Here is a 12,010-nt window from a genome sequence, read left to right as displayed (position 1 = left end):
CCAAACAGCAGAATGGGGCACAGCTGAGGCTAGAGCCTACATTTTAAAAACATACCCAAGAATGTGAAAGTAAAAAAACAAAACAAAACCAAAAAAACAAAAAAAAAAAAACAAAATAAAAACAAAACAAAAAAAATCAAAGACAAAAGGCTGACAGAGAGAAAGTTGGGAGAGCTCCCTGGACACAAAGATGGAGCATAAAGATTCTGCGGTCCTGCAATATTTTAAAAGACAGTAAGAGACAAACACTAGGGAAAAAAAAAAAACCTGTTGAGGCAAACCCATAGAAAGAGATGTTAAACATTATAGGTGTAACTGGCAAACAGACCACATATTTCCAAACCACAGAACAAAGACCAGTCTAAGACAGAAGCAAAGGCCATACCTTTAGCCATGGCCAGGTTAGCCTGCAAGAAGGCATGACAACTATTATAATAATGATATTAATATTTAACAGTAGGAGAAATGTTAGGCGCTACTTACATTCAGTAGGTGCCTGGAAAAAAACCCTCTTTCTTTTTTGGAGAAACATAGAACAGACTATTCTGTACAATGACCAAATACTGTGTGAGTTCAGAGAGTGAAAGCCTTGTGGTTATCTAAGATTACCACAGTATTTGGCCTCCATTTGAGCTGTGGTTTGAGAGACAGCTGAAACGCTGTGGTCTGTTTTGAACCACATCGTCAGAAAAACAAGTAAACGAGGAAAAACAAGGAACATAACTTTTTAAACATCATCGTTTTCAATATAAACAGTATATCATGACCTCAGAAAAGGTACTGCCCCAGAGCAGGACAGAGACCAGGAGGTAGAAATGACTTTGGAGTCGTACCTATAACACTCTTGGCAAAGGAAGCACGCTTGAGTGTGGCCAGTCCAAGGTCTCCAATCTTGACAGATCCTGTTGGGCCTGTGATGAAGATGTTGTCACACTTAAGGTCCCTGTGGATGATGGGGGGAGCCCGAGTATGAAGGAAGTGAAGCCCCTTGAGGATTTGTCTGCACCAGCTCCGCAGCACTTTAATTTTCATCACTTTAAAACGCTTCAGATATCTAAAAGTAAACAGATCGGAATTTTCAAACAACCTATTTTCTGCATCCAAAGTATCAAAGGTAACATTTAACAAATACAGCTAGGAAATGTAGTCTTTCCTGTATATTTCTCAATGAAAGCAACTAAAAGTACAAATACACTTTTTCTTGTGTATTCAATTGCATATTCAAATTACATTACATTAAGTCACATTAGATCACCTGTTTATTAAAAGCGAAACATATGTAATACAGCCCTAGTGTAGTGAGTGAGTCCTGTATCAATGTGTTCGTTTGCACTGCCAACTTTGAGACTCACGTTTTGAGAGTGCCAGATGTCATGAGTTCAGTGACCAGTACAATGCACTTCCTGCCTTTGGAGGGTCCCTCCCAGGAGTCATAAAAACGGACAATGTTGGGATGCTGTAGTCCCTTTAACATCCCTGCTTCCTCCTTAAAGCGCTGTCGCTCTGTCTTAGTCAATTTACGATCCTGCAAGGGACAAAATGGAAATACTTTCAGATTTCACACAACACAGAAGACAGCAGGATTTCTTGATGTATACAGTAGTGAAAAGATAATAATAATGAATAATGAAGATTATTAATATTAATATTAATGGCCATGTAAAGTTAATTTTCCCAGATACATGCAGCATCTGAATGTATCTATCTATAAGAAAAAATCTTTTTTGAATCGACAGTCAAGTTGACATTTTAGGTTTGACAACCTGACAGTTTCAAAAATGCCTTTTAAGAGGTTAAAAAAAACAGTATTACCATATAAAGTTCCTTCTCTAGACCTAAAATTGTTCAATTACTCTGACACAAGTACACATGCAGTTGGGGGCACAGGTAATGCGGCCCTGTTTTCTCTGGCAGGAAACAGATCTAGCCTTGTCCTAGATTCCAAGTAAACCAAGACGAGAAAAAAGCCACAGCATGACTGAAAATGAGTAAAAATCAGTACAGACTGTCAGACAGACGCTTAAAAACAAACAGACACACACCACACATTATACCATGTCATATACATACAGTGAGGTCCAAACGTCTGAGACCACTTTCCTATTCATTTGAATATAAATATATAAAATATTCATCACAACATGGTAATGCCTGCCAATGGATTATTTATTAGGACTATGATTCTGGCTTGGTCCATTCTGTTAATTTAGACTGTGTAGCATTATTCACTATATAAACACCAACAGACAATAATCAATATTAATATTGATATAATATTTCTTCAAATACCAACTGTATCCAGTATGAAACTAACATTGTGCTCACCAAGGCCTGTATTCTGTCTGTCTGGCAGCTGACAGGTTTGTCAATGAATCATAGCAAAATGTACATAGACCTTATAGCTCTCTGCCCTGTGGGATTTAACATTCCATGTACTGACTGGTGCATAAATAAGGATTGGCATAAATGCGTTTTGTAGGGTCTGCGTATTAACAAAAAAATCTGGAATGTGTACAACCACCCTTCTCAAGTTTCCTGAGTAATTCCTGGGATGACCTACATTTACAACATGCATGTCGATAGAGCAGCTAACCAATACCAGTTAGACAAGCCCAGTAAAAACCCCAGAGACATGGCTACAGGCCAAGCTGTCCAGGAAATTCAGCCTGCTGGATCCCCATGGAGACTGAATGTTAGAGTTCGTGTATGTGTCAGCACAAGATAGAAAACTTTTCAGTGACTGACAGCAAACGTTGCTGCAAATATTTTGGATGTCTGGGGCAATGTAGGGCAGACAAAATGAGAAGTTGAAGGGAAACATGTAAATAATTAGGAGCAGGAGAGGACACTGAGTGAGGGAGCAATGTCAAGAAACAGAGGGTGAGGGAAGATAGGCAAGTAATGGAGGCTCCAACATCTACTTGGAGCAACTGACCTACTTTCCAGAGTATTTATCTAGTGGGGCAGTGGCTCCCCTTTGTCTTTCTGCACATCATGTGAAAACAGTCATGCAAAATATCCACTGCAGCAGTCACAGCCTCAGAATTCCTAGCCTAGGGTGTGCAGCACCCCAACCCCCGCACATACCAAACTGCTATATCAATGACAGCATTTCTACTGTAGACACGCTGCCACTCTGATAACTCATTTAAACAAATGTCTTCCCTTTAAAAATCCAAACCAGTTAAATCTACATTCTCTGTAAGATATAAGATAAAGGTATTCACCTGCTTAACTGACATCTACTTGAACCTCTACAAAGAGAACACTGAAGAAATCAAGTGCTAATTTGTGAAGACAAACTGACCTAACAGAGCACATTTTTTGGGAAATCTACTTAACAGATGGCAGATGACCTACACAAAACAGAAGAAAGAAAACAGAAAAATATTTCACTCTTAGCTACATGTAGCCACTTTTAAGTACGTAGATGTACATAAATTGCAATCATAGGACATACATCACACTATCTTTAATTGTCACTTGAAAGAGTGATTTGGCCTGTGCCATGTCCTGCTTTTACTGTCACCAGTGCCTGGCAGTCTCTGGTACCTCCCCAAACCTGAGTGGAGAGGCCAAATATTCAGCATTCACTGAACAATGGAAGGGAAACAAACAGAAATACTTTCTGTAATTACTTTTATGATTACCTATCAAAATTAATTTTCTCCCTCTCATTTACTTATATTTAACAAATAAAAGGTTTAGATAAGATCATTTTAGTCATGTGATGAGCAAATGGCAAATGGAAAAACATGGGGGAAAAAAAATCCATGCATATGTCCAGATTATGTCACAATATTTATCATCACATTTTAACATGTATTTGAGGAACTAATTTGACAATTACTGTTTTATTGCTTCTGTATGCATTTGCTTTTATAGATTCTGTGCCCATATTTTTCTACAAACAATGGCACCATCATATTCTGCATACCATTTTGAGGAAGAGAAATGTTATGCATGGTATCTATAAATCACAAAACCTAACCTGGCAGGCACTCGGAGGGCAGCAGCAGCTGCAGTTGAGCCACAGCAGCTCTATCTGACAAAGTGGGCATGAGTCATTTCACTAAAGAGCTGTGTTGCCACCACTGCCTCTGCAATATCATAACTCAGCTGTAAAATACTGCCCTCTCTGAATGTGATAAACTGATAGAAAGAGTACATGGAAACTAGAATGCATGCTTCGCAGTTGTATGCCTCTGCCACTAAGACTAGTTTCAGGTTACATCCCTGTTTATCCAGAATCATACAAAATATTTACCATTTGTGTGTTTGTCATAATTGCTGTGTGCATTCTTGAGTTATGGCTAAAAACATGTTTTGTGTGGTCACTGTGACCTTGACCCTTGACCATCAAAATCTTATCAGTTTATCCTTGGGTAGACATTTGTGCCAAATGTGAAGGGATTCCCTTAAAGAGTTCCTGAGATCTTGCAATCTCAAGGCCAAAATTGTGTTTTGTGAGCTCACCATGACCTTTGATTACTACAGTCTCATCAGTTCAACCTTGAGCCCAATGCTTGTGCCAAATTTGAAGAAATTCCCCCAAGGCATTACTGAAATATCGCATTCACGAGAATGGGACGGATGGAGGGTTGGACCGACAGATTTACAGATGGATGGGCAACCCAAAAATATACAACTACAAACCAACATCATCCAAATTAATAATTAAGGAGTTTTCATAACAGTAGATCACTGTACTGTTATTAATATTGTTATTTTAATTTAAAACATAATCGCTAAGTCCCAATATTATCTGAACAACTTCATGACCTATGGTGTTTCCATCTAATGTGAATCACATCTAATGCCAGTTAACAACAGTATCACCAAAGCAGACCAGAAAATACTGCTCCTAGGCAAAGGCCATGATAAATAACTCAACAACCCTTAAAATAGATTGAGTTCAAAAAAAGTCTGTGATCATGCCAAGGGCTGGCTCTGTCAGGTCCCTGCTCTGAGGTTGACACTGAGGGCTAGATGGAGCCCTCTGGGTAACACTGGTTAAGATCTCTGTAACGTCTGAAAACCAAGAAGCCATGTTTAATAGTTCAATCCTAAATGTTACTTAGTTTAAGCATTAAGTGCTGTATGTCTCTATGGGAAGAAATGATTGTTGTTACCAAGACACCATGAGGTCAAATATCACTGTGAATGTTAGTCAAGCTGTCAGCAAATGACAAGATGACGGATCCAGGCCATTTCTCATCTGCCAGTATGTCTATTCATCTGATTTTAATGGTGTAGAAAAGAAAACTTAATGGGGGGGGGGGGGTCAAAAAAGGCACAAATAAAGCCAACATAATGAACGGTGAAAGTACTTTGCTTGAAAATGCTCTGTTGATGACAGCCACTAAATGTTCACCTTATGTTGAGTGTGATAGAGTTGATTTCTATAATTCAGAAGCTTAAACAAATTTTTTAAAAAAATTCAAAAGAAAGGCACTTCCACCTGACTTCTTCTGAAAAAAGCCTATACTCACAGATAATATATGCAGAATGTAATATATATATGTGGTGTATTATCACTATAATCTATACATTTGTAGGCACGTTTTTATAGACTAAGAGTAATTACAGATGAGTCACTGTTATACTACTTGGTTACAGCATGTCAGCTGGTACAGCTGGACACGCAGCTCCCATAACTTTGACAGGATGCCTTTGGTTCTCTTCCTCATCTTTCAACGTTTGGCTTCAGCCACTACTGGAGAGGAAGGAGGTGGGAAGGAAATGAGTGGAAGATGACATGGCTGAAGATGGATGAGTGAGCAAGAAAGGGGAGGCACCTAAATTTATTCCTCTTTTTTCCTCAACTTCCTCTCTGTGGTGACCTACTTATTGTTCAGACATGCCTGCAATGTAAGAGCAGAAACAAATGTAGGGGGCTTATGGGTGGGTGAAAAAGGGTGGACGCCTAGAAATTCTTAGACGATTTGGACAGATGGCTTCTCAGACTGACTAAGCCAGGGCCATTTCATTTAAACTTTATACACTAAAAGTTTTAGTCATGATTGCAGCATAGCTTGAGGGAAGGCAAAGTGGATTGATATGTCAGTCAGTCAAACACTCTGGCTCAGTATGAAATATCACTACTACTACTACTACTACTACTACTACTACTACAGAATTATGTTATCCAATTTGGTACCAATGTTAATGTTTGTGTATATAGTCACTAACAAATTGTGTTATTATTTCAAAAGTTCAAAGAATACACTTTCCTTTGAGCACCCACAGGTTAAATTTATATTTTTTGTGGTATGGAAATGAGAATAGCAATGTTGGTTTTCTGGCCTGTGATGGGCTTTGCAGCCTCTCAGGAATGCTAGTGTAGGTCTGGAATTTTTGCCATGTTTAAGGAAGATTAAAGGATTTTAGGAGGGAAAACCTGTTAGACTGGTTTCATTAGCATACAGGCACGGGTTCTGCTGTTGCTTCCAAATTCCCAGTGAACAAACTGATTACTTTCTGCATCACTGATTCAAGCATCAACAGGAAACAAAACAATAAATGTATTAATGGAACAAGCCCTTACACCTTTCTTTCAGTGAAATTTTACAGGTTGTCCTGAATTTGTTTACTTTTTAGGAAAATATCTTCATTTTTTTATGAAATCATAGTTGAAAAGTAAAAAAAGGTCAATACACTTTAATTACTGTCAAATGCACCTAGGAGGAAAGGGCTGTAATTATGTATTTGTTTGAAAAGACATTGAACAATTGAAACTAAACTGAACATGTTTACAGAAATAAATGTATTACACATACATTGTATTGTACACTATATTCTAGAAAAATAATATATAAATATGCCCTAAGGATGTATGGGGAATTTGATACTGCCACTTGTGTGATCATGGGACAGCTTTAACAAGCATGTATTAGGGGATTTCAGCTTCTGTGTAGTTGAGCCGTTCCAAGTACTGAAACTCTTTAGCTGGCAGGAACGAAAGAGAATGAGAGTGTCAGGTGACACGTTCATATTTCACAACAGGCCACAAGCATTAAACAAAGATGATCTCATTCAACTGTAAGAATTTCAATAAATCCCCTCTTTCCACTGGCTCAGTCTCTCGATACAAGAAGTAACTGACAAAGACGCAGCTAAATCCTACTCCAAGGGGAATCATTTTATACAAGCCAAACAAAGATATGGGGTACGTTTTAGTCACGATTTTCACCGGCCTTTTCAAACTAGTCCACAGGAAGTCACAGGAGACCACAAGGATATTTTTCTGTCTGATAACATACTGATTAATGCTCCGACCTTCAGTTAAAAAAAAATGTGAAAAATAATTAATTGATTAATTATTCAAACAAGAAACTGAAAATCACTTTAGTCAACTGGCTCTGGTAGCTTGTGATGTCCACCTATCAGCTAACATGTACCTTACATATCACACCATAAAACCTTGTTATTAATGAAGTCAAATGTATACTAACAAAGTAGGTAGTATGAGTAATGAGACAAAAAAAAAAATCAAATTTCACAGAGCTTTAAATGTATATTACAGTGGTTGACCAAAGTAAGTTGCTTTAAGTTCAGAAGGAAAAAGAAAAAAAAAAGGACAGGACAAGAATGACGACGTATACAACCTCAAAGGAAGCAGTAGTTGCTTGAAATTAAAAGAGTTGAGAAAAACAGAACGATGGAAAGTGGACTGATAGCTACAAAGCAGGCCTTGGCAGGCAAAGCCAGCCTGCTGCATTTCACACAGGAGATTCCTCTGTCAGGAATGTGACCCATTTTACATTCAACAGCATTCGGAGCAGAAACACATTGAGCATGCGCATGAGTCACTCTCTGTGAGGGGGGGAGGGGCACGTGCCTCCAGTCTTCACATTGTTCTGAAACCAGTGTGCATGTGTAGCCATAGCTGAATGTGCTGCTGTGTGAGGCTTGTGCCTCTCATGACGGGGTGAAAGCGTGACAGTAAAAGCAAACAGTCATGTGGTGAATGAGGTCAAACTTTGCTATTGGCCATATAGCTGCTTTACTGAACTAACTAACTGAACAGGCAGCAGAGCTACAATTTTTGGACAAGCTACCAGTACAATGGGGAAAAAAAGTCTACACTAAACTTGAGCGCAGGGAAATTTCCTGTGTTTTCAGTGTTAGATATTCCTTAGTCCATTCTAAACATTGAATATACAAGCCTTGACAGTCTCTGGTAATTTCCCATGGTCTTATGGTGAAGAAGATGCTTTTAATCAAGATATTTAATCTTAACTGCAGTCAGGCCAATCAGCACGGACTGAGCTGTAGCAAAAAAGCAGAATTTTGAGTTTTTGCTATGTTTTGCTGACAAATGCAATGTAAAACAATAAAAAGGGCAATGCTAGGCATGTCTCTCAGAGGGGAAATGACAGAGGCTGTAGCACAGGTAACAGCACAGAGGGAAATTGCACTGGCTCTATTCCACCTGGTATAGCTGGGCTTAATGAAAGGAGATGATCACTTGCAAGAGAATGCAACACTAAGGTGACTCAATTAAAGAACATTAGTAACTGATGTCCTTTTAACTGTTAATGTGTTGAATTAGTGTACAGGATTAAAGTGAAAAAAGTACTGAAATGACAGCAATAGCGATAAGGGAGGGTAAATAATAAGAACAATGGTTATCCCAATTTCTTACCTGCAGCTCACACCAAGCCACCTCCACTGTGGTCTCGGTGTCCAAGCCCTTGTAGACAGTCTTGAAGGAGCCACGTCCAATTTCTATATCAAACTTTAGGAAACGCCCATCCGGTGATGTTCCTACTGCTTTGGTCTCTGCTTCTTCAATGTCATCCTGTACTTTTTTCTCAGCTTCTCTCAGCTCTGCCTCTGCTCGTGCCTTAGCAGAGTCCTTATCCTCTTCCTCCCCAGGTACATCTTCATGATGTGCCTTCACCTCAGTGGTGCTTTCAGGTTCTGTTTGACTTGGCAACTCTCTTCCTAAGCATGGTGCAGCGTGGGCTACCACCACCACTTCTCCATCACAGATATCTTGTACACTGGCTGGCTCCTGGTCTGAAGGCACTACATCCTCCTTGGCTATTTCTATATCTTTTCCTTCTTCTCTTCCTCTTCCACTGTCAGCAGACTCCTGATTTTGAACTAAACATGTTTCCGTCCTCAGCAAATTGGCAGCAACAGAAGCCTGTTGTCGCTGGGGGACAGATTCCTGTAGCTGTACCCCTTGAGGTGCAGGGATGGGAATCTTGCTGGGTAAAGGGAGGGCCAATGCTGTAGCATTGGAATCACTGATGACACTGCGGCGCAAGAAACGGTGTTCAGGGTTACATCGATCACGCTCCATGGTGTGATGCCGGCGCCTCACTTCTGCTGGCCGGCACTCACTCACCATCGAATCTGAACCAGAACTGGGGCCGTTTCCACTCTTCTGAGGGGGAGCCAGGAACTTCACCATTTTGTCGTCTGGCTTTTCCGACATCCCACCACCCACAATAAGAGTAAGGGGGTACAATGACTGAAAAATTAAAATAAGGATATTTCCATGTCCATCATACAGGCTTATATGAGCAATATCTATCTGTGCTTTAAAAAGAAAAAAGACAGAAATTCTTACACTATCTCTGGCTGTCTTTTTTATTGCTCAAAGATGGTCTTTATATATATATAGTGCAGAGACTGGAGTTGTAAGATGGGAGGTGTTCTCTTGTAAATTGAAAAAGATTGAACACCACAGCAGAACACAGAGTGCTGATGTTGATACACAAGTCTCTTTAGGTCCACACCATCCATCCTGTAAGACACAGGGTGCAGCTTCTATCAAGCATAAGGAATCACTGGTGAGGAACAAATGCACACAGCCTGCAACAGGCAACAAGCTTCCTACTGTAGGCAATGGTAGGATGGCCAGACACTCCAGATACTCTCAAGTCCAGTTTCACTGCAAGAGAATAAAGAAAACAAAGGCTGCCTGTCATGTTTCGGAAAGTAACCAACATTATGTCAAATGTCAACAAGATTTGAAAGAGACCAGTCTTGTGTGTTCACAAGTAGAATTTACAGTATACAAAAAGTTTATACATAAGCACCACTGAAACACACCACATGCATTTTTACTGTGCTGCACTGAACCACCATCATTTTGTGATACACTTTTGATAAATGATGAAGAATCCGGCTTTCAGGTTCCCCTTCTCTAATACAATTTGCTGTCTTGCCAAAGGACATGTAATATACAGTAGGGGACATGTTTACCCTGAAAGTGGTTTCAGTGCAGGTCCTGCTAAATGTTTTTGTATTTTTCAGCTGAGCCCAATCGATAAACCATTCAACTGATTTATTTAGTAAGCATTAAATATTTGACTATATTAAGTGTATAAGATAAATAAGTGTGTAAGTATGCAATGCATGACAAATCCCAAATGCGTTCAAGAGCCCTTAAGAGTTACACACTAATGTCTCAATGCCTCACAGTTGTTTAAGAGCAGAAACAACTTATTGAGCACAGTTGACAGTTGATTGTTTTTCAGTCTCCAGTATGAAGAACATATCATATGTACCGTTAATGAATATAGTTTGAACTAAAATTAAGTCCAATATTGAAACTGTACACTGAACGTTAAAGCTGCACAAAGCTATAGACCTAAAAATATTTTAGCTTTTGCTGCAAAAAAATCGGTGCAATTTAGTGCGATTGTTTCTGTAATTGTTCACAGGCTTGTAATGACAACCTTATTACTTATTAGTCATCTATACCCTTCCGTGTTTTCAGCCATTACCAGCATTGACAACTAGAATGCCAAGACGAAACCTGGCAATGTTAGCGACAATAACATCCAGATGAATAAAACAAACGACAGTTCAAATTAATTAAATACGCATTTAAATAAACGTAAACCTCGCATTATTTACCTATTTTTTCATCGCCTTATAAGTGACACAGGGGCCATTTGAAACGGCAACATCGAGCATACAAAGCAAGGAGGAGCAACGGCTCTTTGTTAGCCAGCTAACGACCACAGCTAGCACAGAGCTAGTTAGCTGGCGTTAGCTAATCCTTAACCAGTGAAACGTTAACGAACGATTAATTATTTCCCTGTCACGTCATTTATTTAAAATCATTCCGCCCTGGATTTAGAAACAGCTTCGAGTTACTTCAAGTAGCTACCTCGTATTGTCATTTTGACGTATCTATAACCGTTAGCAATAAGCGTTTACTATATATTGACAACTTTACCGTGTCCAAGTCCACCTTCCATCCCTGACATTGCAAGCCCAGCTAACACACCGGATACGTTCCGATGTGACGCCGGTTGAAAAGCTACCAGACATTGACAAATAGCGCCAGTGCTACGCAGCTAGCTAACGTTAGCAAGGCGGGTCTTACTGATGGCCTACAAAGCTAGACCCACCTCCTAACTGCCCCCATTCAATTTGACATTATCTGAGGGGTTAATAACACTGACGCCTCGTTTGTTGTTACCGCACAATGTAAAATACACCCTGACTACCTGGTTCACGACGACAACATGTAGCTGTCTGGTACACTACCTACACAGCATTTGTTTCGGTTTGATAACGTTACACTCGTTAGCTGCAGTTTGTTGCTAAGCCTGGTCTTGCTAACAGTTTTAGCATTTGTAGCCCTTCACGACCAAGCTAGTGGTGCCGGGTGGCAGACAGCGACCTACCTCTGTATCGTATCCACAACACAGCCGACGGTCATCGGCGTTGAAATTGTCCACACAGCGTCAACCTGTCCTCGCATGTATTAAAGGGAACAGATGTACATTATCCCTAAGTGTGCAGCGGACGCGTTACTCAGTTAGTGAATATCAAAGTTGAGATTCGTGGGCTCGCTTTCAGTTGCTATATATTGACGAAGAAACGGGTTTCTGTGAAAGCGCCTGCGCCAGTAAGGAATGACCTCATAATCATAACCATAACATACACACATCAATCTGAAGCACCTTGTTAAAAAATATATTTTTTATTATTCAATCTGCCTTCATGTTTTATCTTATTGAATTTATAATTTAGATGG

General features: G+C 39.7%; 1 protein-coding gene across 7 annotated transcripts in view; it reads right to left on the bottom strand.

Annotated features, from left to right (window-relative positions):
* The window catches only part of LOC139634974 (serine/threonine-protein kinase WNK1-like), a 29,561-nt gene extending 17,687 nt beyond the window's left edge, over positions 1-11,874 (bottom strand). For 2 of the 7 annotated variants that reach the window (XM_071501812.1, XM_071501865.1), the window contains exons 1-4: positions 11,204-11,609; positions 8,648-9,907; positions 1,353-1,525; positions 834-1,054 (exon numbers count right to left, since the gene is read on the bottom strand). In XM_071501812.1, coding sequence (XP_071357913.1) covers positions 834-1,054; positions 1,353-1,525; positions 8,648-9,448 — 1,195 coding nt within the window. In that variant the 5' untranslated portion in view covers positions 9,449-9,907; positions 11,204-11,609. Of the gene's footprint in view, positions 1-833; positions 1,055-1,352; positions 1,526-8,647; positions 9,908-10,878; positions 11,160-11,203; positions 11,611-11,657 lie in introns of those variants that run through there. The other 5 variants (XM_071501831.1, XM_071501822.1, XM_071501840.1 and 2 more) reach the window with 5 other exon arrangements.
* Positions 11,875-12,010: the final 136 nt, after the last annotated feature.

The sequence above is a fragment of the Trachinotus anak genome, unplaced genomic scaffold (genome assembly GCF_046630095.1).
Source record: "Trachinotus anak isolate AG129_WGS33_773 ecotype Australia unplaced genomic scaffold, CSIRO_AGI_Tana_v1 ptg000002l, whole genome shotgun sequence".
Lineage (NCBI taxonomy): Eukaryota > Metazoa > Chordata > Actinopteri > Carangiformes > Carangidae > Trachinotus > Trachinotus anak.
This window is presented reverse-complemented; position numbering and strand designations above follow the sequence as displayed.